Source organism: Oryctolagus cuniculus, chromosome 4, assembly GCF_964237555.1.
Source record: "Oryctolagus cuniculus chromosome 4, mOryCun1.1, whole genome shotgun sequence".
Taxonomy (NCBI): Eukaryota; Metazoa; Chordata; class Mammalia; order Lagomorpha; family Leporidae; genus Oryctolagus; species Oryctolagus cuniculus.
Window position 1 is genome coordinate 19,770,893 of NC_091435.1, and position 27,257 is coordinate 19,798,149.

General features: G+C 39.3%; 1 protein-coding gene across 7 annotated transcripts in view; it reads left to right on the forward strand.

Moving 5' to 3' along the window:
- APP (amyloid beta precursor protein) overlaps window positions 1-27,257 on the forward strand; it is a 271,030-nt gene that overhangs the window by 80,204 nt on the left and 163,569 nt on the right. For all 7 annotated transcript variants that reach the window (XM_008266825.4, XM_008266826.4, XM_008266827.4 and 4 more), the window contains 1 exon segment: window positions 2,993-3,122. In XM_008266825.4, coding sequence (XP_008265047.1) covers window positions 2,993-3,122 — 130 coding nt within the window.

Genomic DNA, 27,257 nt, shown 5'->3' on the forward strand with positions numbered 1-27,257 from the left:
TTTATCTCATACTACTTTACTGATTGATGCTTTAATTTTTATTTTTTGAGTAGTTTTTTTTTTAAAGAATGGTTGTAGATTCTTTACAAAATCAAGAGGCAGGCACAAAGAATTGCACCTACCTCTGCCCCACACACTCATGGTCTCAGCCTTCAGCATCTCACACCAGAGGGAGAGTGTTTGTTACGATGGATGGACCTCCATTGAGTCACCCTCACCTAAAGGCCATAGTTAACATTAGGGCTCACTTTGGGTGTTCTTTGTGTTTGGACACATGGAAATGCCACGTATCTACCACCTAGAATCATACATAGTAGTTTGCCCTGAAAATCCTTTGTTCCATACCTTTTCACCTTCCCTGGCCACCCGCCAACAACCACTGATCTTTTTGTTGTTTCTATAGATGGACTTTTTCCAGAATGTTATAGTGGGAGTTATGTACAGTATGTAGCCTTTTCACATAGCAATATGCGTTTAAGTTTTTTCCATGCCTTTTCATGGCTTGAGAGCTCATTTTATTTGCACTGAATAATGTTCCATTTTGTATATGTACCCCATAGTTTATTTACCCATTCTCAGTACCTTATTTTCTAATTGAGATTTTGGGGACTGAGACTAAGGTGAAATGAGGGGGCATTAAAAAATAAAAATAAATAAAATTATAATGCAGTCTTCTTAAAAAACAAAGACAATGCAAAAATCCATGATGAATGAAATATTGGGTTTTGTTTAAAGGTATATTTATTTGAAAGAGTGGGACGGAGGGAGGTTAGGGAGAGAGGATGACAGAGGAAGAAATTTTACATCTGCTGGTTTACTGCCCAAATGCCTGCAATAGCCAAGACTGTGCCAGGCTAAAACCAGGAGACTGCAACTCCATATGAATCTCCCAGTGTGGGGGAGGGACCCAAATACTTGGGTCATCATCTTCAGCTGCCTTCTCAGATTTATTAGCAGGGAGCTGGATTGGAAACAGCCAGCAGGACTAGAACTGGCACTCGTATGTGGGATGTGGGTATCCCAAGCAATGGCTTAACCTGCTGTGCCACAGCTCTGGCCCCAATATTTTAAATAAAGACAGAATCACATGGAGTCCTCTGCATGTCACTGATAGTTGTAAGCGAAATTCTCTGTGTCCATAAAACACACCATGGACGTATCCTTCTTCTCTGAAACCTGATTCTCACCCAAAGGCACTGGTTCCCTTGGTGCCTGCCCAGGTGAATGTCCTGAGTCCTCATTGCCCGTGCCGGGAGGTGGGGATGGATATGCCCCTTCTTTCTCATGTTCACTGTCAAACCACTCCTCCTTCCCCCGGAGATCCCATCCTAGCGGAAAGTCACGTCTCCAACTCCATCTCCATTCTCCTGCAGTTCGTCTGCAGACCCCTTTCCATTCCAGTGTCGTTCAGCGTGAACCTTTGAAGATTCAGCTTCTGACTTTCTGTCATCTAATACAGTGCTACTTTTATGATCCTTAAGTTGTTTTAATATCGACCTTAATGATATTTCCATATTCCAGTTTCTCAATTCCGCAATTCTCATTCCTCCAACGATGTTGCCTTCATCAATATTCATCAGCCATTCCTCGCGATGGAGATGGTCATATTATACTCCTTGCAATTGTCAATAACTGCAGTGCCTCAGAAATCTTAATTTTACTTCTCTTGACTCTCCAACTACTGCTCTTGCCACCTCACTATCTGCGGGTACCTCCATGCCAAAAATCCTTTAGCCCACTCAGGACTGACTCCATTAATCTGTCCCCCTTAAACTGTATATAACTCCCTTCATGTTCTCACTTTAGATTTTATGGCTTGTTGTTATAATCTTTCCCTTGTTATCTCCTCAGCTTTTTCTTTCCATTGTTTCTTATCTAACAACACAGCAAAACATAGTGGAATACAATATTTAGGCAAGGGAAAGCTCATCTTCGACACACATTTTTTGTATTTATATGTCTCTCTGATCTCTACTCTTTAATATTATAAAAGTGATTTGATACTTCACAAATGTATTTTCATTGATTAAGCTTCATATTTCATTCCAAGTTCTCAGCAAACATCATGATTCTTCGTAATCAAAACAAAAGGTTATAGTTATTAAAGGAAGACAGTTCATAAATGCAGTTGTTAAAAAAAAAAAGATTTGAAAGACAGAAAGAGAAAGAGATAACGTCCATCCTCTGGTTCACTCCCCAAATGCCCAGAACATTTGGGGCTGAGCCAGGCCAATACCAGGAGATTGAAACTTCATCCAGATCTCCCCTATATGTGGCAGGAACCCACATACTTTGGCCATCTTCTGCTTCCTCCCAGGAGCATTAGCAGAAAGCTGGATTGGAAGCAGAGGTTAGACTCTAATCCAAACACTCCAGTATGGGATGTTAGCATCCGTAAGCAATAGCTTAACTGACTGAGCCAAAACCTCCACCTCCTTCTGCAAATCTTTATCTCAATGACAACCTTAGTAATGTTTTGAAAAATTATTTTTCTGTAAATTTGAGTAAAGAGAGTAACTTTTTTTTTAGAAAGTTTGCTATTTGTCATATAATCTATAGTAAAATATTTTTATAATTAGTGAAATAGCAGTAAGGTGAAATCAAGAATCCTTACATAAGAATTCCTCTGTGTAAGTACTATAATATTTACTTTAGAGCATTATAGAATAGCATCCCCACATGTGTTTATTTTGCATAAAAATCACCAATGCTTTAAGAATTCCTCTTCTTCCCTCTTGTTATTTTATCTCTTCTGGAAAAAAAATTTGAATCCTGGATGGGTGCAAGGTAAGTTTCCTTAATGTTTTCAATGGGATGACCAAATGCTTTCACTTGTGTCATTTTCTTTGCACTGATGTTCTTTAGCTTGGTCAGACATTCAGCAAGCTTAACTGTTAGGGAATAGCAATGTATTATAAGAATGATGGAAGCACATCTGATGCCTGTAGATGTTAGCTTGGCCTTCAAACAATTTATTCTTTTGCTCTTCTAGGTCTACCCTGAACTTCAGATCACCAATGTGGTGGAAGCCAACCAACCAGTGAGCATCCAGAACTGGTGCCGACGGAGCCGTAAGCAGTGCAAGACCCACGGCCATATAGTGATTCCGTACCGCTGCCTTGGTAAGCCAACCAGGCGTGTGGCTCTGTCAGTGGGCTTGATCTTTGGGGCTTGAGAAAGAAGGATGTTCTGATTAAGCCCAGTACACAGACGCTTCCTTCAGCACATTTCCATCTGTGCGTTTCACCCTCTGAATCAGTGGGCTGCACATTCGTAGATTCAACCAAACACAACTTGCATCTGTACTTACTGTAGAGACTCCTTTCTTGCCAGTGGTCCCTAAACAATATATAAATTGTCTAGCAACTATTTACAAGCATTGTTTTATGTATTATTAAGTAATCTAAAGATGATTTAAAGCATAAAGGAGGAGGTGTATAGGTTATGTGCAACTACTATGCTTTTTATGGAAAGACTTAAGCATCTGTAGATTTTGGTGTCCATGTGGGTCTTGGGTCCAATTGCTGCATTGTACCATGTTTTGGACTATCAAGGTAGTGTTTTATGCTCTGACAGTATAGCAACAGTATTTGTGAGCTCCCTTCGAGTGAATTTACCCAGGGTGTTTATGAGAACTGCAAATTCCTGGGTGAGTCCTATGTCCGCTGAATGAATAATGCCTGATGATGGTGCCCAAGAATCAAATTCCGTAGATGATTCTCATGTACACTCTCAGTCTAGACTTGGAATTGGGCCTTGTGTGTTTTGTCACAGAGACTTCTGTTTGAAAATCTCTTTCTTGCAACAACCAACAAACTTTTCTTCCTTCTTGGTGGTAGCTGGGAAATTGGAGTTGGGGAATATTTCTGCTTATATTAAATTAGAGGGAAGATCCCGAATGTTTCATGTGTGTTTTAAAATAAAGAAGTTTTATGTGGTATCTGCTTTTTTTTCCCTTGGGAAATAGTGTCAGAGTCCTTGCTTAATCTGGCTTGGTTATTAATCTCTTCCTACTGGATATTTTCATGTATTCAGGCTTTGAGGAAACACCAGTCCCTTTGCCCCTCAAATAATAATAATTAAAAAAATAATTATACAAAACTGTATTTTGGTGCAAAAATGGTTTGAAATCCACACTTAGGTTTTTCATAGTATGATTATGAACTTTATGAAGAAGTGTCATGTTGCAGAAATTACAACCTAGATAATTTGATGTTTAATAATTATTATCATCTGAAAATATTTGCTTTGTTATTGATGATGGAGACCTATCCTCACCTTGTATTTTTAACCAATTCAAAAGAAAACCACCTGAAAATGTATCATTCCATGGACAAATGTTTTCTGATGTACAGGGTGGATGGGCAAGGAAAAATAGGGGAAGCCCATAAAATAATTCTTTGAAAACCTTTAAGAAAACGTGAGAAGTTGATTCCTGTTTAGGCCTTGCCATCATCAGGTTCCAGACTACTCTTTCGTCTCTTGAACAGATGCTGTGTTCCCTAGGTGTGGGTGCAAATTAATTCAAGAAGATGGATCTCTTTGACATGTTTTTAGCAAGTTTCCCAGTTCTGCTTTAGTAACTGATATGAAATGAACGTGTTGATGCTAAATATTCATGATTACTACTAAGACTGGGTAATCATTAGATATACTTGCAGTAGGTATTTGACCTGTTTGAATCATTGGTCATGTTTTTTACATTTTGTGCATCCCAGTCTTTTTCCATTGGACCTGAAATTAGGCCCCCATATGACAGGTAGAGCATATGTTGTCTGTTGAGTTTAGGTAAAAATTAAGGAATGTGAGCACTTCTTGATTCTTTAGGAGTGACAACTTTTCCAAAAGTCTCAAGCCAAAAGTATTATACAAGGTGTCTAAAATAACCCTCATGAGTATATATAGAATGTCTTCTATTTCAGGAAACTTAAAAACACAGATATATAGCTCATGTATATTTTAATTGCACCAATAGTCTTCATGTCATTTTTTCTGCTTTCTTCCTTTGTTTTTTCTTTCTCTGTTTCCCTTTTGTTTCTCTCATCTTTCTTCTTCACTTGCCTTCTTTTTCTCTTCAACTTCTTAATCCTTTATCCATAGTGCTGTCAAGCCCTTGCAATTGAGTTATACATGCATTGACTTATTTCCTGTGTAGGCATGCAGTGTTGGCTGTGTCTTTCCTGCTTCAGAGGCAACTATCAAGAATCAGAGAGGTTGAATTTCTTCCTATAACTCACAGCTGATAAGTGGAAGAATTGAGACTAGGGCTGGTGGGCTCTAGATTCGTAATTGAGTGTTCCCTATAAAATAGAGAGAAAAATTCACATTCGAGCAAATATCCACCCGAAATCATAAGAGAAAGTCTGTGAATTAGAAGCAATAAATAATACAAAAAAGCAACTCAATACATGTTGTGTTTATGGAGACAACTATGACCCCTGCTTCAGGGTAAATCTCCGTGTGAAAGTAATTTCTAATCATGATAATAGTAGGTAACATTATCGCTTATTACTGGCTGCTTGAATGAATACTTGGAATTTTTTAAAAAAGATTTACATATTTATTTTGAAAGAGTTACAGAGAGAAAGGAGCGGAAGAGAGAGAAAAAGAAGGAGAGATTGATCTTCCATCAGCTGGTTCACTCTCCAGATGGCTGCAACAGCCAAGCCGAAGCCAAGAGCCAGGAGCTTTATCCGGGTCTCCCACATAGGTGGCAGGGGCCCAAGAATTCAGATTACCTTCCACTGCTTTTCCCTGACCATTAGCAGAGAGCCCAATTGGAAGTGGAGCAGCCGGGACACCTGTAACTGCTATGCCACAAAGCCAGCCCCAAGAATTACTGTTTAGTCTTTTAAGTACTCTCTAAGATCTCTGGTTTTAAATGTGTCCTTTAGGCAAAGGACATTATTTTTACTGAAGTTAATTCTCACAAGGATGCTACCAGAAAATAAGATTGTCTTAAACATTAAGCACATTAAAATTCAAAAAAACTTGAAGAGAGAAAAATGCTTGTTATGTGTGGCATTTAGCCTTCCTAACCTCTTTGTCAGATGAACGATCCTGTGTTGCACTGGATTATGTTTCTTTACCCCATGTGTTTGCCTTCGACACACTTGCTCTACAGTCTCTTGCATTCCTCGTTGAGCTGGGAAAGCATGTATCAGGTTTCTTTTGCCCCTGGCTTCCCACAGAGTGGATGATTTCTGTTGAGAATGAGTTGGTATTCTCATTTTGTCCTTTGCCTTTAGTGGTATGCCTGGAACCAGAGTGTAGAATCTCTCTTAATCATATGAACATTGTATTAATTATCTCATGTGGGATTTAAGCATATCAGTTACTGTTACTCAAGGAGAATATTTTCTTTGGAAAGCCTTCAACCTTTTTCCACTTGAGTGAGTATTCTTTTTAGTGTAATGTATCCACTGTTGAAATTGGCCCTCTTCTGTAGCTTGTCTGTGGCCAGTAAAGGTGAGAGTGCAGAAGATAAATCACTGTTAATATATAAGGATGAAATCAGGTTAATAGCTTAATCTAGAAGAAGAATTAGAATTTAGTGAATAATTAAGTGACATGTCATTCTGTTTCATTTTGTAATGAAGACTTTCCAGATACATTAGTAGTAAAATCAGGAGCTATTCAGATATGGTCAGAAGAGAAATTAAAGGTTTAGTTCATCTTAATTGTGAATTTTATTTTTAATACAAATTCAGGACAAGTATGTCTTTCTAAGGTGCTGCCTTTGGGTGAATTATCTACAGCTATCTTAATTGTCTCTGGTATTAAAAGGAAGTACTTTGATATTTTGACAGATGTTGTACCAGGGTAGTTCTTTGAATTTACACTAAACAACAGTTCTCATGAGACAAATCCACTACGTGACAATATTTACGAATGTTAGGTAAGAGGAGTAGTAAGCATTTGGCACAGCAGTTAAGGGGCCACTTGGGATGTCTGCATCCCATATGCGAGTGACTGTCTCCATGCCTGATTCCAGTTTTCTGCTGATACATACCCTGGGAAGCAGCAGGTGATGAGTTAAGTAGCTGAGTCCCTGCCACACATGTGGGAAACCTAGCTTGCACTCCTATTATCTGTCTTTTGCCTGGCCCAGCACTGGCCATTGCAGATATTTGGGTGAGTGAACTAGCAGATGGGAGAGCTCTGTGTCCCTGGCTTTTAAATAAATAAGGCAAATAAGTAAAAAGTTGTTTTGGGAGATTTATTACTTTATTTGAAAGGTCGAATAACAGAAAAGGGAGAGAGAGAGAGAAATCTTCCATCTGCTAGTTTACTCCCCAAGTGGCTGCAGCTTGGGCTGAGCTTTGCCAGTTCAAAGCCAGGAGTCAGAAACTCCAGTTAGGTCTCCCACGTGGGTACAGGGTACCAAGCACTCGGGCCATCCTCTGCTGCTTTCCCAGGCACATTAGCAGGGACCTGGATTGGAAGTAGAACAGCTGGTGCTCAAACCAGTGCTTCAGTATGGGATGCTGGCATAGCAGATGGTGGCTCAACTTATTAGATCACAACATGAACATGAACCCCAGTAAAAAAAATTTTAAATCAGGTGAATTTGAAAAAATTCCTAAAAAAAAAAAAAAAACAACATGGCATAAGGAATGGGGCAATTAGAATGGCTATCAACAAAAAATCAGAAAATGAGAAAGGCTGGTGAGGATGTGAAGAAAAAGTTACCCTAATACACTGTGGGAATATAAACTGGTACAACCATTATATGAGATTATATGAGTGCAGAGATTCCACAGAAATCTAAAAATACATGCCCCAGTCATCTCACACCTGGGAATATACTCAAAAGAAATGAAGTCAGGATATGAAAGGGTTATAGTACCATGTATATAGCATTGCAATTCATAATAGCTAAGATAAGGAATCAACCCAGATGCCCATCAGCTGATGACTAGGTAAAGAAATTGTATATGTATATGTACATGATGGAATACTACTCAGGCATAAAAAATTGAAATCCTGTCTTTTGCAACAAAATAGATGCAATTGGAGACCACTATGCTTAGTGAAATAGGTCAATAGGTCAGACCCAAAAGACAAATATCACATGGCATCTCTGATTTGTGGTAGCTAATATAGAGAGTTAAAAAAAAAAACCTTAATATATACGATGGGAATTTACATCTTAGAATTTGATTTTGTTTGTAGCTATTGTCTATGTGCCTGTTAAACTTTTAATTTGTTGATCTCTCTATTTGTTGACCTTATTTATTTAGCAGAATATTAAGCCTATGATTTTAAAGTGAATTAAAAATGTTATAGCAAACATTGAAGGAGGAGGGAGACAAGGAAGAACATATCACTATATTAGAAAAATGTGTTTATGAACTACTTGGAATCTTTATATTAATAAAAATTTTTTTCTAAAAAATTGGGGGTGAAAGGGCCCAGTATTGTGGCACAGCAGTTTAAGCAACCATCTGTGATGTGCACATCCCATATCAGAGTACCAGTTTGAGTCCCATCTGCTCCACTTCTGATCCAGCTCTATGCTAGTGAGCCTAAGAAAGCAGCAGCAAATGGCCCAAGTGCATGGGCCCCTGCCACCCAGATGGAGCTCTGTGCTCTTGGCTTGGGTCTGGACCAGCTATGGCCATTGGATCCATTTCAGGAGTGAACCAGCAGATCAAAGAATGTCTCTCTCTCTCTCTGTCTCTGTCTCTGTCTCTTTCTCTGCAACTCTGCTTTCCAAGTAAATAATCTTAAAAAAGGGATAGTAGTGGAACAAAAGAATAGTTTACAAAATACTTGTTTTGGAGACAGACATAAAGACAAAACTCTCCTCTACTGGCCCATTCCTGCTACAGCCAGGGATGGGTTAGACTGAAGCTGGAACCCAAGAACTCTATCTAGGTCTCCCATGTGGGTGGGAGGGACCCAGCCACTTAGCCATCACCTCTGCTATGCCAAATACCCACCCCTGGAAGACTATTTTTATTGTAGACTTTAACGATCTTGAAAATGCCCAGTTGTCCCAGCATAACAATCCAGTGTGAGAGAGAGTTGGTGTCCTTGGCTCTTCTATTTTCCACTGACCTGCTCTCTGTAGATCCTACCAATTATGAGGTCCTGGGAGATGCGCTGAGGTGTACATCCACTGTGGAGGGAATTGTGTTTTATATGAGCTCTGCCTCTGAACACAAGAAATTAGGAATTCTTGAATGTTCTGTGTTTTTAAGGACTGTATACATCATAGTCTCATAAGAACTTAGCACAATCACTGGGCATTTCTTCATCAGTGAATGCTGGTCAGACAGCCTTGGAGAGACATGAGACTCCTTTAGATGTGACCTTCCACACGGCACCTTTGTAGAGTCCAATCATGCTTCAACACCAGGATGTAGAGTCTGATTCTCAGCTAAGTCAAAGGAAAACACACACAGCAAATTTCTGAGGGTAGCAATTTTTTAAGCCATTAATGCATTCAGATATAATGAGAAGAATATTCAGTATTATAATGCTATATTCAGTATATATAATGCAGTATTAATATGCGCTTATAAAAGAAATACCAGCACTGTTTGAGTTTGACCACTCATTTGTATTGTTCCTTTCCCCCTAGGATACTAGAATACAAAACTCAAAAAGTTAAGATGGTTATAAGTTATCTGTACCATGAGTTAAGACTTTTTCCTTAGTTAATAGTTTACATTTAGAATGACAATGAAGCATAGTTTTGCATTTATTTGTTCTGGATATTGTTTTTGGATTGTTTCCATGTGTGTATTTACACATGCAGACACTGGCATCCACAGATGTAATAAAAACAGTCATGCATAACTTAAGTTTCATTTGGTCATAGTCACATTTTCTGCTGTTTTGACCTACTTTCTATAGAAAAGACCAAAATGCCTACAGGTTTAATAACCTATCAACTGCTCAGATCTGACTGTGGGAAACATTAACATTTGCGTTTCTGTACCAGCCAGTAAACAGCTGCTTCCCCTTCACATCTGGCACCATTGGGCCTTGGAGCTCATTCAAGAACTTCAGAACATTTCAGTTTGCTATATCACATGAGTTTAATATGAAAAACAATAATTCTCCCTGTTAACCTCAAGCTGTTTGTCACAAAGTTCCTTTTTTTTTTCTCCTGCAGCAAATGTTTACACAGGATTGTGTTGGGGAATCAAGAAAGAAAATTGGCTTTTATCAAAGTTCTCTTCTTAATCCAGCAGCCTCTGCACACCCTTTTGTGGTGCCATATTGCTTGGCATCCCTCCTTGCCCTAAGCTGAGAGAGGACACAGTTTCCTTTTGTCTTCAGAACCCACTATTCATCATGTTATTTCCCCAAACAAATAGCAAATTGGAGATCCTATCTGGGATTTATTTTTTAAACTAGTTCAAGCTAGTAAGTAATTTGCCAAATGGTTATCTATAATACAAAAACAGTTGTGTATGGCAAAACTGATGCAAGATTTGAGATTTAGTTCCGTGCTTCATGGCATGTATGTAATTGAAACCTTATAAGCAATATTAAGGGTGAAAAAAAGATTAAAGTGGTGCAAACAGTTTTTAATGTGGTTTTTGGGGAAAGACAGTGGCTTGCATCCAATATAAAGAATAGCATTAACTGAATTAACCTAGGTTCTTGCTTTGAAACCCAAATTTTTCTTAGGATTTGTTCTTTTTAATTATTTCAAAACTTTGTTGAGAAAAAGAGCTATAGAGAGAGAAACAGAAAGAGAGCTCCCATTGACTTAATGCTGGCCAGGTTGAAGCTGGGGGCCAGCAACTACTCCAGGTCTTCCATGTGAGTGACAGGAACTCAATTACTTGAGCTATCACTGCTGCCTCCTAGGCTCCCCGTTAGCAGGAAACTGGATGAGGAGCCAGAGCCAGGCTTCAAACCCAAGTGCTCCAGTGTGGGATGTGAGTGTGCTAACCATAAACCAAACGCTAGCTCCCGGTGTTTTTGTTGTTTTAAAATGTTTAATATAAAGAGAACAGATTTGATGCATTTGCTACAAGTCTAAGGACATAGTGATATGGCCCCTCGCTCTTTCCTCATTTCTGCTTCTTTGAATTTTTGTGACAGCACACTTTTAATTTATTATATAATTAGAAGCTTAACACTCAATTAAAAATGGTGTTCAACAAATACAGAGTAGAAAGACCAGTGTTCCATAGGAATGTAGACAAGGGCTATAAATGATAAATCATAAGATGTCAATTTCACTCTTATACAGTTTTTTAAACTAGTGACCTCTACATTAAAATAAGTTATATAAATAATACATAAAGTGTTAGACATGAATTTATTACCATGAAAAATTATAGGATTATTTCTTTCCAAGGAAGTACCTTTTCTGTGGACTTAAAAATCTTGTTTTAATGTTATGAATTAAGTACAGCGTATCTTTATAATATCTCCCTATAGCACCTATTAAAAGATAACTATTGGGGGAGGGTGGCAGTGCTGTGGCACAGCTGGTTAAGCTGCCTTCTGCAGTGCCAGCATCCCATATGGGCACTGGTTTGAGTCCCAGTTGCTTCACTTCCGATTCAGCTCCCTGCTAATGGCCTGGGAGAGCAGCAGAAGATGGCCCAGGTCCTTAGGCCCCTGCACCCACATGGAGATCCAGATGAAGTTTTTGGATTAGGACTGGCCCAGCTCTGGCTGTTGCAGTGATCTGGGGAGTGAACCAGCAGATGCGAGAACTCTCTCTCCATATCTGTCTACCTTTCTGTAACTACCTTTCGAATAAAGAAAATAAATCTTAAAAAAAAAAAAACAACTACTTAGAGTTGTCTTTTGATATCTTTGGGGGACTAGATCCAGGACACCCAGGCCCCTCCTCCCACCCCTCTGGATACCAAAATCATGGATGCTCGAGTTTCTTAAATAAAATGATCTAGTAGTTGCATATAACTAGTACACATACTCCTATATACTTAACATCATCTCGTCATCTCTAGATTACTTATACTACCTAGTATGATTTAAAAGTTGTTAGACTGTATTGTTAAGGAACAATGACAAGAAAACAAAGTCTGTATTTGTTCAGTACAGATGCAGGCTTTTTTCACTCGAATATTTTCTATCCTCAGTTGGTTAAATCAGAGAATGTATAACCATGGGATAAGGATGGGTGACTGTATTTGCTTTAGAAAAAGTAAAAATTTAAAAATAAGGAAAACTTGTGAGGCTAGCAGATAAAGCCACCACCTGCAATGCTGGCATTCATATGCATGCTGGTTGGAATCCCAGCTGCTCAGCTTCTAATCCAGCTCTCTGTTAATGGCCTGGGAAAAGCTGCAGAAGATGGCCCAAGCACTGGGTCCCCTGCCACCCATGTGGGAGATCAAGAAGATGCTCCTGGCTTTGGCCTGGCACAGCCTCAGCTGTCACAGCTTTCTGGAGATGAAGCGATGGATATAAGATCTTTCTCCCTATCTCTCTCTGCTTCTCTCCCTCTTTCTGTGTAACTCAGACTTTCAAATAAAGAAATAAATCTTACAAACAATAAAAAGTTGTAATATAAAAGGCAAAATATGTTACTGCCCAGATATGAATAATTTTTACATAGTGATGATACAAATGGTATATATGCATGATAAAACTACTGTTAGGATGGTGGGAAGGGAAGGTTGTTGGCTAAGGGTGAAATTTCATCTTACATGGTGTTAAGACCTAAAGTAGAAACATCAGTAAAATAGCTGTTGAAGCACACACTTTAGAAATATGAGGCTCAGTGAGAGAAGAGACAGCTGTATGGATGGCAGTAATTGTTATCACCCCCCCCCCCAGTTATGGAGAAATTTATCTATTTGTTGGAATGTAAGAAGTTGAGTTTAATGCTTCCAGGTATATGTTTTTTCCTCTAGAAATTTTCAGATTAAAAGTCACAAGTCAAATTACTTTTAAAAGTGTCCTTATTTGAGTGACTTTGAGTTGGATAAAGCTTAAGAGTGACTGAATAGAAATGACATGGTTGTCTTTTATGAATCAACATGGTTGTCTTTTATGAATCAAAATTTTGTAGGGGTGACATTAATTCTTTTGATTATTTCTTTTTAAAATATTTATTTGAATGGCAGGGAGATAGAAAAAAGAGAGAGAGGGACAGAAAGATCCAATTTGGTTCAGTATCCAAATACCTGTAACGTTCGAGGGTAGGTCAGGCCAAAGTCAGGAGCTGGGGATTCAGTATACGTCTCACGTGAGTGCCAAGGACCCAGCTACTTGAGCCTCCCCTACACCTATTAGGATGCACATCATCAGGAATCTGGGATTAGGAGCAGAGCCAGGACTTGAACCCAGACACTCTGATATGGGCTGTGGGCATCCCAAGCCGCATCCTAACTGCTATGTCAAACACCTGAACCTCATTTGATTATTTTATCTTGGTGTCCAGAAAAATCTTTGAGCTTACACTATGTTCTCATTTGTAGTGCACATGTCACTAATAAGCTGAAATCTCATCTAAAATACCCATTTACTTTTTATCTATTTATTTGAGAGCTAGAGTTAGAGAGGGAGAGACAAAGAGAAAGGTCTTCCATCTGCTGCTTCACTCCCCAAATGGCTGCAAGGGCTGGACATGGGCCAACCTGAACCCATGGGCCAGGAGCTGCTTCTGGTTCTCCTGTGTGGGAGCAGGGGACCAAGCACTTGAGCCATCGTCCACTGCTTTCCTAGGCCATAGCAGAGAGCTGGATTGGAAGAGGAGCAGCCAGGAGACAAACTGGTGCCCGTATGGGATGCTGATGCCACAGACAGAGGCTCAGCCTACTATGCCATGCCACAGCCCTGGCCCATCTACTTTCTTTTTTTCCTTTTTTTTTTTTTTTTTTTTTTTTTTTTGGACAGGCAGAGTGGACAGTCTGAGAGAGAGACAGAGAGAAAGGTCTTCCTTTTGCCGTTGGTTCACCCTCCGGTGGCCGCCACTGCTGGCGCGCTGCGGTCGGCACACCGCGCTGATCCGAAGCCAGGAGCCAGGTGCTTCTCCTGGTCTCCCATGGGGTGCAGGGCCCAAGCACTTGGGCCATTCTCCACTGCCTTCCCGGGCCACAGCAGAGAGCTGGCCTGGAAGAGGGGCAACCAGGAAAGAATCTGGGGCCCCGACTGGGACTAGAACCCGGTGTGCAGGCGCCGCTAGGTGGAGGATTAGCCTAGTGAGCCGCGGCGCCGGCCTCCATCTACTTTCTTATTCTTTGTTAGAGTGTATGTGCTGTGCATCAGAATAGAAATATTTTTCCTATGTGACTTCTTTTAATAGATACTACAATTGAATTAGATAATTCAATTATATATTGTAATATATATTATATATAATATATATATATGTACACACTATATATATACTCCAGGCTAGTATTTCTGTAACCTGTAGTATCCTGGTGACAGAGCTCCTCATCATCTTTGAATTAAAATAGCTGACTCATAAGACGATAGTAGATTGGGAGAAAGTATTGCGTCTCAGGGCCTGTTGAGGGGAATGTGTAACCATAAACTCAGATGGGAAGAAAGAGTGCGGAAGATTAAGAATGCTTTCTGGCAGTGCCTGTACATTGGGAAATACTTAACTTTTTGTTTGTTTGAAATGAAACATTTTCGATAACTGGGACTTGAACACTGGGAAGGCAGAAAGCATGGGACAGCTGAAGGATTTCCAAGATTGTGAGAAATGTCATTTACTTCTCTCATGCCAGGAGTGATCAGCAAAGGCAGGGTAGATTTTATTTAATAATCAAGAAGTAAAACATAGAAATCCTAGATTAGGAAAAGACAAACTGTCTCTGGATCTTGATAAAAATAACATGAATTCCTAGGAAATGGGGTCAAATCTATTCTGGATCTGTCTAATAAAATTTCATATACCAGGGTCCCCTCTGTGTTTAGAGATAAAACATATTATTTTGTAAGTTCATGATTATTCTGTTGTCCTTAGCTTTTAATTCTAGTGAAGAAGAATTGTTTTAATAGAAACCTACTTGTAAATATTACTCATATGGTTATGGAGTTAGGAATTTATATTTGATGTTATACCCTGATGGTTGGATATTACTTATGAATGCTGAACATTGACTCCTGTTGTCATATTTAAATGTCTTTATTAATCGGCTGGATGAATATGATGTTTGAGTAGGTGCTTGATATAGATGGGGGCACTCCCCTTTTAAAGGATTAAAATTTTTATTCCATTACACCTTTTGGGCAGGCTATTAATTCTTTGACTCATATTCAAGAATATTACCCAGCTTGAGTTTTCCCCAAATCTTTTTCTTCATTGTTAACTTTTTAATTTTTTCCCCAGAATGTGGTACAGCCTTTTGAAATTTTAGTTTTTGAAGGTTTGGATATCACTGAAGATCTTTCTCATTTGTTGGCTGCTATCATTATCAGCTGAGAAGATAATTAGTTTTTAGGGGTTACTGAATTCTTATGTAACTCTTTGCTGAAAGTTTAAAATCAATCATATGTCAGGGATTTAGGGTACTCTGCGAGACTATTTAATATTAACAGGCTCATGAGCAGTATGCCAAGAAGTTGTCTGTGGCTGACCACTTAAAGAATTTGAACTTAGTTTCTTTTTCCGTCTTAAGCTTTATTCAGAATTCTCCAATTCATGGGTACCAATGTACGTATTTTCTTTGATAGGTTTTTTTTTTTTTTTTTAAGATTTATTTATTTATTTGAAATTCAGAGTTGCTCAGAGAGAGGAGAGGCTGATTGGCTGCAGTGGCTGGAGCTACGCTGATCCCGAAGCCAGGAGCCAAGAGCTCCCTTGGGGTCTCCCACGGGGGTGCAGGGGTCCAAGGACTTGGGTTGGTACTTGATCCGGTACCCATATTGGTTGCCAACACTACAGGCAGTGGCTTTACCCACTACACCACAGCACTTGCCCCTGGTAGATTTCTTAACTTCATTACATCTGTTGTTAGACTTCAGAAAGAATTTGGACCTACTGACCCTTTGTTTAATTTCACGTGTCAGCCTTTCTCTCTCTCTCTCTCTCTCTCTCTCTGTTTCTTTCTCTCTTTTCCCATTCTTCAGAGAACTCTGGGCCCGTACTCCAGCCTCTTGATCTGATGTCTTCCTCTAACTTCCTTTCCGCCCTTGCTCTGTCCATGCACAGCCATGCTGCTGCTGCTTCTTATCTTCTTTTTTATTTGAAAGACGAAGAGACAGCCCCCATCCACTGACCACTCCTTTAATGGCTGCAATGTCCATGGCTGGGCTAGGCTGAAGCTGGGAGCCAAGGACTCAATCTAGGTTTCCCACATGGGTGGCAAGGACCCAAGTACTTGAGCCATCATGTTGGCCTCCCAGGGTGCACATTATCATGAAGCTGGAATTATGGTGGAACCGAGACATGAACCCAGAGACTCCAGCATGGGATCCAGGTGTGCTAGTCAGGGCTGTAATTGCTGCTCTAGGAGCCCACCCCCATAATACAGTAACCGCAAGTTCCCATGTGACCTTCCTACCCTCTACCTTCCTCAGCAGTCAACTATTATCAGGCATCTGTTTCCTCAGCTCTAGTAGGTGAGCTCTCTGCTGTCTTTCCCATTGTCACATCCTCAGGGCACTTTTCTGTCAGTCCTTTTCCCCCCACCATTATTGTACTGTTGCCTGTTTCACACTCTGCTGTCCTGCCTTCTCTTTGGCCTCATTTTTTTTGCAGTCCACTTAAGAAATTCTACATATGGGCGCTTTATAGATGTCCTCCTAATTGTTGGTTTTCTCTTAATACATACATGCTAGGACACCTCATCAGTGAAGTGGTTTCCCAAAAGCCTGAGTCATTCCGGAGTCATTATGTCTGGGGCAGGCCTCATACTACTGGTCCTTTTCCATGAATACGCCACCGAGTCTTGGTCCCTAGAGTATTGTCACCTGACTCACTTAGGAATGTCATGTAAGATGTATGCCGGTGCCTGATCCATAACTCATAAATTTGGGCTTTTTAATGTAAACAAAGAACCTATGAATGTAGGATATGCCCATTATTCCATTTGTCTCTGTGGTTTACTGTTAAATACCATTGGTTAAAAATAATCTGTTTTAGAGAAAGAATAGAGTTGTTTTTAACCTCTAACCTCTATTAGTCTCCTAGATGCTTGGTTTTATTCATAAGTATTAAATTTGAATGAATTTAATGTAGAAACCCTGCTATTAATGTAGAAATAGACCTTGTACTGGGCTGACACCAGATCAAGTGTTTTTGTTATTGCTGCCTTGTTTTGTTGTGCTTTTTCTCTCAGTTAATGACAACTGGCATGCAAGAATAAAATTGTTCAAGCTTACATTCTTAGCATGACCCATGTAATGATTTTTAAAGTGAGAATATATAATTGAATAAATGTTTTTTGTGAAATGGAGAAAAAAATAAAGAATATATAACTAAACATATTCCCCTCTTAAATTTTAGGTATTTTAACTTAAATATAAACTTTCTGGTATATTACTCCTAAAAGTGACCTTAGTGTTGGAATTACCATCTCACACTGTGAGAAGGCCTTCCAGTTACACTGGGAGCTTCCAGTTATAACTGGGAAGAAGAGAATTAAATCATCAGAGAAAAAAAGCGCAGAAAACTTTCTTAATATAGGAATTCCAATTAAGCAGCTCCTTCAGTGTGTAAAGAATGGCAATATGGTCTTATCAAATGCTTAAAATCTTGAAAAACAAAAAGACTTACTTTTTTTTTATTGCTACAGTAGATGAATGTTCATTTGCAAATGAGAACTGCCATTAAAGATGAATTTTGTACTTACTTGATGTAACAATTGACTTAATCTATCAACTCTTTGTTCCCCAAAGAGAGTCTACTGTATATGGCCTTAAAAATACACATTTTCCAAAAGTTTACATAAAGAGCCAGCTCTCTCATTTTAGAAACTTAAAAGTGAAGGCTTTGAATTATCCAGGCAGTTTCAATATTAGACACAAGTGAGATGAGCATGTAGAATTACCATGTAACATCAGGAACAGAAGAGAGGGAACTGGCTTTTGCTTCCTTTTCCTTCCTTGTGGGTGATCTTGAGCATGCACTTCCTTTAATGATTAAATGGGTCACCTTCAGCTTTGATAACAGAGAGCCTGTGGCTGTTGATTTGATATTGTTAGAAAGTCCACCTTTGACCCCAAAATGGTAAATCATTTACTCTTTCTCAGGAAATTCAGACATGCAAGATGGTCTTACCAAAAATCAATCATTCCTTACCATTTTTCAAAAACCTCAACATATCCAGGTTTACACAACCCAGATCCTAACTATAATTTTCCTTTAATATGCATTTTAGTCATCTTTGTAGATTTAAATGAAAGACAGATCATACATTATTTGAAATAAGGGATGCCTCAATTACAAGCCTTCCTCACTGTTTCCTCATCTGCATATGTTGATATCAAATGCCTTCTTTAAACTCTTTTCTTGTGCCTTCTATGTGTGGCTGGGCCTTGCTTTATAAAATGACTTAAGGCTTAGTTTGAGTTAAAGCTGAGCTGCTGCTTGCCTGGAATGCTTGCTCTTCAAAATATTTGCTCCCTGGAGAGGTAAACTGAAGCTGGAGTTTTCATGTGACTTTGGATTGTTGACCTGGAAGGCTTTGGGGTAATGGAATGGGCTTTGGCACAGTTCCACTGTTTTCTGGTTGAGTGGGGCTGGCAAGAGACAGTAGACAGGAATACTTCGTTTGAAGATGTTTGAAGCCTGAATGCACCTTCATTTGATGCCTTGCTTGATTGCTTAAGAGAATTTTAAACTGCATCCATAAATGTGCTGCAGCTCCTAATGACGCACATGTAAATGATTTTGCATCTAAACAATGCATTCGCTCTCCGCCTGGTGTGTAAAATTTGAATGACACTTGCGCTCTGAGTGAAAGGAACAGACGTTTTCATTATCAAATTCAGTCAAGCAGAAAAGTAGCAAAGGGAGCAGAAATTTCCATTTACATCTATGACTGAAGTTGTAGTGATAAAAGAAAATTAGTAGGTTGAGAATATCCTTGTCCTCATTCTGCTATGTGACATGGGATTTTTGTGGATTTAGAAATAGTTTTTATACTTGTGTTGCTGAGGAAAGCTTTGACTAAAAATCTCAAATATATATATATATATACTTTAACAGGTTTTTGTAAGTGATTTTGTTTTATTCTGTTTTGTAGTTATAAACAAGTTACAGAATCTCCTTTATTCTTAAAACTATTATTTCTTAGTACTAAACACTTAACTATTAGCTTTATCCAATATCTGTTCCATTATCACAGAGATGCACAGTACTTTCTAGGTTTCACTAGTAGCCATCAGCAGGTGTAGCCAGATAACGCAGTTGCCATCATAAACCACTGGATGAGGGAAGTGGATCAGAATTCTCTAGGGGAATTTTCTGCTGAAGAGTAGTTGGTGATCTGCCTTTTGGAGCCCTTAATGTAGTTATCTTCCTGCACATGCCCTCTTCCTTAGAAGTCTAGAAATTCAATTATCTCAGCTCTCTGAGGAGTGATAAGCCTTGGCAAATTGATTTACAATAATGAAACTAAGTCTTGTTTACAAATCTAAGGGGTGATTTCTAAGTCCACAGTGGCGTAGTAAGAGAAGGAGAGATTCTTATTTATGTGGAATCTATTCCCATTGAAAAATTGTCTGATTTTTAAAACTTAATTCAAAGGTATGTGGGTAACTTCTAAAAGTTATTTTTATTGAAGAGCTCCATAAATCTTGCGTACTTATTTTAGACAACTGTGTTCCTCATCCCTAGATCTTGGCATAGTGACAACATTATGCTTATTTTTATACCATTTTAACAGACTTTGGAATTTATAGCAATGTTCTAGTTCCTAGTGAAGGGATTGCACCAATTCAAGTACTGTATTCCAATCTCTTTCTGGTTGGCTCTTTTGTTCAATACAGTGACATCTTTCTTTTTCATTCTCTCCTTTCTTCTCATGAGATTTTAACCCAACAATGAAATGTTAATTTGTGGGAACTGTAGTTCCAGTATGTGTTAAGTTCATTAAACAAATGATTCTAATAAACTTGCCAAAAGCAAACCATCCTAGTGGAAGCATCCAGCAAGTGAGTAGAACATCAAGTGAAAAGTTGCAATTGAAAGAATAGAGAAGGTTGTTGAATCCTTAGGTGTGGATGATAGATCTAAGAAAGTAAGCAGAGCAGAGGACTTTATAAGTAGAATTATTAGAAGAAGGGTCAGTGAGGGGAAAAATGATGAGCCTGAGATGGAAAATGGAGAACTGGTGCCATCTGGATTGGGGAAACTGGAAAAGATTATGTTTAAGGAAGAAAGTGATGTGGTGAAGCCGCTGGGAAACACGATGCCTGAGAAGAGACCAACACTTTTGTTGCTGATGACCTGGAAAGAGGAGTTGCAGATTGCAGAATTTTGGAGTGAGGTCTAATGGTAGTAAGTTGGAAGGAACAAGTTAGGTTTGAGGGTGACAGTCCGCAACTTGGTTGAAAAGTTGACCTCTCAAAGTGCTTCTTCCTGTCTTGATTCTAACCCAACTCACACATGGGTTTCTGAGTTTGGTTTATGAAAAAAATATGCTGTGTATTTTTATCTCCCCGTGTAATTTAAGGTTTTGGTAATGAGTGGTGGTTCACTTGCCTCACTGTACATCAGCCTGGTTAGTATTTTGTTAGCAATTATGTGGCTTTTTAAAATCCCCATATATGATTTTCATTCAGTGCATCTTTAAAAGCTATCAGTCTTTGAATTTTTTAAATGATGCAGAAAGGAAACCAAGAATTAGGAGAAAAGAGCCAATGAGGATAAATGTGTTTTCAAGAAACAAGATAGATAGTTCAGGAGGATATCCCTGCTTTTTAGCTCATCTCTCAAAATTTTTAGGACTGAACTGTTAGTTAAAGTAGGTTCAAATAGAAAGGAAATCTTATTTCACTTTCCCATCCAGATTAATCACATACCTGTAAGTATAAATTAATATGAAAACTACAAAAAGAAATAGGAGGAAGGGCAGTCTGCCAGTTAATAGGGTTGATAATATTAACATGTAGAATCCTAGTGATTTGCCTTTCAATGACTAAAATATATGGTACTAGGATAGCCTTTAGAACAAAACTGTGAAACAGTGTGTCCAATTTGCAATTTTTATGATTTATCTGTCTAGGCCTAGATACTTGCTTCAAATTCTTGCCCATAACCTCAGCCTGTCCATATTGAACTCATCACTCCTCAAAAGATGTGCCTGATTTCTGACATCTGATCCTAATCTGTATTGTCTGATGGCCGTGTGGCTAGTGCACATTGCTGGAAGTGTAAATACACACCATATATCCAGCCATTAGTTTGGCAGAAGAAAAATCATGTAAATTGTTTTAGTAGCAATACTTTTACATGGATTGCATGTTGACATTATATAACGTAGAATATATTTACAGAGTTAAATAAATTATATGACTAAACTTAATCTCACTGGCTTCTTTTTTTCTTTTAAAATATGGTTAAAATCATGTATTTGGCCTTCATTATTTTTTGGACAAAACCATTTTAAGCTTTTTTGATGCAGGATTATATCTCAGTTCTTTTATATCCTACATGGAGCTCAGTAGTGTTAAAAGAAAAATTGAGACCAATTAAACTTAACAAAATTCCACTTGAAAAAACAGTTTCTAGAACAAGCATTATTGCGGACCAAAGCTGAACCAGAATGTCCCAACCTACACAGTGTACAATTATATTTATAGCTGGAAAAAAAGAAGCTACAGAAACAACCTGGTTGGCTGCAATGGGCACTTGCCTTATACAAACATGGTGCCATAAGGCATATGATATTTGTTTGAACATGGTCTGATCATATGGCAGCCTGTGATTGGCCAGAGTTTGACTGCTGTGATTGGCTGAGACTCTGTTGCTTAGTTACAAGGATGTATCCTTAGATCAGATTGTAATTCGTTTACACACGATCCTAGGGTACCATTTATCATGTAAGGAGACTGCTTTGGACCAAACTTTATCACTTAAATATGGAGACAGATTTAAGCTAAATTTATTTCAGTTTAACATTACAGAGCGATATTTAGTAACTCTTAGTTGTAGCAGATATGTAATTCAAACAAATTATGTTTTCATTGTTGCTCTTGTCCCTCGTCCTGTTTGAACTTCTCTGACCAGGAGACATTTACACATTACCTTTTATTGTATATAAATCACTAGATCTGCCTGAAACACTGTGTTACTTCCAAATCTAGAGCTCTTTTTTACCACATTTTGTAACTTCCATAATTAGACAAAGGTAAAGGAGGAGCCCCTTGGCCCTTAGAGATGTGTTAAAAGGCTCTCCGTCCTTAAGATGGCACCAAAGTGACGCATGTATGGGACAGGACACAGGCCTGTGCAAGGAAGGTGTGAAAGATGTTACTTTTTTTAAAAGGACAAAGTGAACCCGTCACAAAAGGACAGATACTTTATGAGTACACTAAAACGTGGTACTTAAAATAGGTAAATTTGAAAAATGGAATGGTGGTTGCCACAGGCTGGGGGAAAGGGGAAAATGCTGAGGTGTTTAATGGGCAGAGTTTTAGTTTTGCTAGATGAAAGTGTTTTAAGGATGGATGGTAGTGATGGCTGCACAGTGAACGTACTTAACGCTACTGAAACTGTACAGGCAAATGTGAAGAGGGTAAAATTCATGTTTTGCGTATTTTGTCACACTTTAAAAGAAAGGAAAAAGTCATTCTAATAATGCAATAGCCTGTAACTTAAAGTCTTAATGAGACCAGGTACAACAGATTTTCTTAAGTAGACCCTTGCTACCTGCAGGAAGAGCTGAATCCCATCACTTGGGAGCTTGTTAGCAAAGCAGAAGTGGTCCCACCCTAGACTGCAGTCAGAACCTGCAGTTTAATAAGATCCCCAGGTGATTCTTCTGCACATGAAAGCTTGAGAAGCCCTGGTCTAAACATCATTGCTCAAAATGTGGCTCGCAAGCCACCTGAATCTGAGCCACTCTGGGGAGTCTCTATTTTCAGGTCCGTCCCACAAGGCAGAAGTCAGACCCAGGTGGTGGACTAGCGGGAGGATGAAGCTGCAGTCTGATCTTGTAGCCATTGTGATTCTGAAGCACAGAGTCTAAGCACCCTCATCTGGACAGATTCTACCCATTATTTCATAATTCCACCTTTTTACTGATGTTGGAATTACTCTAAATATCATTTTATTGATAAAATGAAGAATATGAGTAATATTTTATAAGCAATAACAGAAAAGGCACAAGTAACCACTAATTTCAGGTTAGTGAGAAAGCCATCATTCAGAATTAGTAGAATATTGTAACCCCTCACTGGGGTCATGATCGTTAGAATGAGAGGGCCCTGAATTAAGTATACTTATGTGAATAGCTATACAAAAAGCTCATCATTCCTGAGACTTCTCTTTAAAAAAAAAAAAAAAAAGTTAGGTGAATTCTATGATCTCCTACTTTTCCTTCCTAAGGCAAGGTTAAATTTCCCAAGAATTTTCTTTATTATTGATATGTGTGATTATCTGGAAATTCTTGAAGTTTTAGAAAAAAGCTTAAAAGTATGTGTTATTTACAGAAATTTTTTAAAAAGATTTATTTATTAATTTATTTGAAAGTCAGAGTTACACAGAGAGAGAAGGAGAGGGAGAGAGAGAGAGACAGACACAGACAGAGGCATTTTTCCTATCCAGCAAGTCCTTCTCATCTGAAGACTCCTGTCAGATGCTTTTTGGTAAAAGTGACAGCGAAATGCAAGTGATGGCAGCACTTGCTTTTTAAGGAGATGTGTTGTTCACACGTCCTCTCTGTGCATCCAACAACTGCCCACTCTTGATTAAACCGCCTAACAGTGATATCACTGGAAAGTTAGTTGAGAAGCATCTGGGCCTCATCTGTCCATCTTCTTCCCATTTCTTGGGTTGTGCCTCCCAGAAAAAATTTCCCAGCCTCTTTGTTCACATGTGAAAGTTGCAGAATACCAGATATACTGAACAGATTTAAGAAAAAATGTTAGTAGAGCCTTGAATGGTTAGAAAACACCTGAATAAACATTGTGTGCTGTTGTCATTTTGATATGTACAAATGGAGTAAAAGTGTAGGTTAATAAGTACATAAATCTAGAGTGTTCTAGTTTGCACACCCATGAGGAAAATTTTGGAAAATCTTGTCTAGTCTTTTACATCACACGCGGTATACATAAAGTATCTAACAGCTCCTGGGGTGGGATCAGTCTATATCCTTGACTTTTCTCTGTTAGATCCTTTAGATTTGATCATCACATGACCTCCAAAATCTTTGTGCTGCTCCCTTCCTGGTCTAGACCATTGTTAACTTCCCATCTGGATTGTGAAGACAGCATCTCCTAATCTTGACCTCTAGGGCAAAGATAACTTGCTGAGAAAACCAGACCAGACATCCAACATGACTCAGAATACTGGGCGGAGTATTTTCGGTGCATCAGGCCAGCCTCACATGTTGGCCATGAACCCTGCTGTCAACCTCCTCTGCACCATTCCGCATTTTTCAGCTCTTATCTTGCTCTTCTGTGACCCACCTGGCAAGTTTGTGCCTGAGGACCTGTGTTTTTGGCTTCCTTCAGCTAGAATATTCTGATTGTTTGTGCCCTCACTTTGATTCTTCACTTGATGAATGTCCCCCCATTATAAAATTCCAACGTGTAGAAAAAAATCCCTATCCCCTTTCTCAGCTTCATCTCCATAATATTTCTTTTTTTTTTTAGCTTTTATTTAATGAATATAAATTTCCAAAGTACAGCTTATGGATTACAATGGCTTCCCCCCCATAACGTCCCTCCCACCCGCAACCCTCCCCTTTCCCACTCCCTCTCCCCTTCCATTCACATCAAGATTCATTTTCGTTTCTCTTTATATACAGAAGATCAGTTTAGCATACATTAAGTAAAGATTTCAACAGTTTGCTCCCACACAGAAACATAAAGTGAAAAATACTGTTTGAGTACTAGTTATAGCATTAAATCTCAATGTACAGCACACTAAGGACAGAGATCCTACATGAGGAGTAAGTGCACAGTGACTCCTGTTGTTGACTTTCTTATAACCTAAGAGGCACTCTGTTTTAATCAGGGAACAACCTGTCTCAGCCAGGACCGGCACCCGGTGCAAAAGTTGAAAGCATTGATCTCTCTGAGTCATCAGTTCTGCACTACAGCACTCTGGACCATTGTTATTCATTTATCACATCATAGGCTTATGAGGCTGCAACTCGATAGTGCTAATATAGTGGAAATAAAACCCCATCCCTCTCAGTGGGTACACAGTAGGTCTAAAGGAAATAATGAAAAGTAGCTATTATGGTTCTTATGACTGTGATTATTATGAATATGAGAAACAGTGGTTATTGCTGAATGGATGCTTGGAAAAGGGATAACAGTAATGATAATTATAATTCATTGAATACTTTTGTTCTGGGCACTGAGTTCATTGTGGATATTGTGGTTATTTGTATCTGCATTAATCTAAATGTGCGTTTATCCTGATATCTTCAACTCTAGTTCATTACCCCATGGATTGTTCCACTGCCTTCCCTTGCTTCTCTGTAAATTTCTCATGCCCACCCTGAGAAACCTTGCTCCCACAATCCATTTTCTTAATTGCTTGATTTTAATGCATGTGTATAGCATAATTAGAATTGTTAACCTGCCCCATGGCTTTTTAAAAGCCACGAAATTGCTAATTCTCCCAGCTCTGGCATCTACTATGTATGCTAACTTTGTCTGGTTATGTATCCTCTCAGTCTTACCTTCTTGTCTTGGAAATTAAAGTGAGATTGCTGTAGCTGCCCCAGTGTGGAATTCTGAGGACCATGGGAAAAACTGCATGTGAATTACTTAGGGTGGTACCAGGCGCAGAGGTCAGAGTTACGGAAACTGCCCACATCTCATGCTTACAGCCAGGTCTGGGCCCAAGGGACAAGGAAACTGAAACTTTGACATTTCTCAAGTGATTCAGTAGCCAGAACATCTTACTTCCTTTTCTGAGTCATCTTTAACTCTTTTTTTTTTTTTTTTTTTTTTGACAGGCAGAGTGGACAGTGAGAGAGACAGAGAGAAAGGTCTTCCTTTTTGCCGTTGGTTCACCCTCCAATGGCCGCCGCAGCCGGCGCACCGCGCTGATCCGAAGGCAGGAGCCAGGTACTTATCCTGGTCTCCCATGGGGTGCAGGGCCCAAGGACTTGGGCCATCCTCCACTGCACTCCCTGGCCACAGCAGAGAGCTGGCCTGGAAGAGGGGCAACCGGCAAAGAATCCGGCGCCCCGACCGGGACTAGAACCCGGTGTGCCGGCGCCGCAAGGTGGAGGATTAGCCTAGTGAGCCGCGGTGCCGGCTATCTTTAACTCTTTTCAAAATGTTAATAATTTTACTCTGGAGACAAGAGCTTCCATCCTCAAAATTCCCACAATTGGCTGTGCCTGAGCCAGCCTAAGCTAGGAGCTAGGAGCTCTACCTGGTCTCTGACATGGGTGGTAGGTACCCAAGTACTTGAAGCCGTAGCTGCTGCCTTGCAGGGTGTGCTTTAGCAGGAAGTTGGAATCAGGAGCAGAGCTGGGATTTGAACCCAGGCACTCCAGTATGGGAGGCTGACATCCCAACTGGCTATTTTACTGCTGCACCCAACGCCTGCCTCCTTCTGTAACTCAGGAGAGAAAGAATGGAGGGCACGCCTTGGGCAGAAACCTAAAGGCCTCAGACGTTTTTGGTCCTTCCATTCTCATAAGTCTGGCTGGCAATACTTTTATTTGCTGTCTCATAAAAACATTTTTTTTAATGACATTTTCAAATCCGAGGTCTCTGTGCCTTGAAAAATCTCTATATGACTCTGAAATCTTTTAAATCCATCTATTCAAACTAACTCTGACTCAAAAGTTCAGCAGTCTCAACATTTTTCGAAACGTTACTCTTTCTCTTTACATCTCTGATGGTTTGGAGGAGTCCCTTTGGTTTTAGTTGGAGTACTTTATACACTGAATTCTGTATTCTCAATTTTGTCTTCTTTCTGGAATTCCCCGTCATTTGAAAAGCAGCATAAAGAAGCAGCATTCCTATCCTTAACTTCCTCCCTGAAGGGACTCTGCTTCACTCCCACGTGTCCTTTTCAAAGCAAATTCTAGATTTGTGTGTTCAGGGAGACTGTAGGCTCAACTGAAAATATTTCTACAGTTTCCCTTGCAGCCCAGTGTGGGCAGATCACACAGTTAAGGCATGCATGATTAAGAGTCCCTAGGGAGGATATCCCT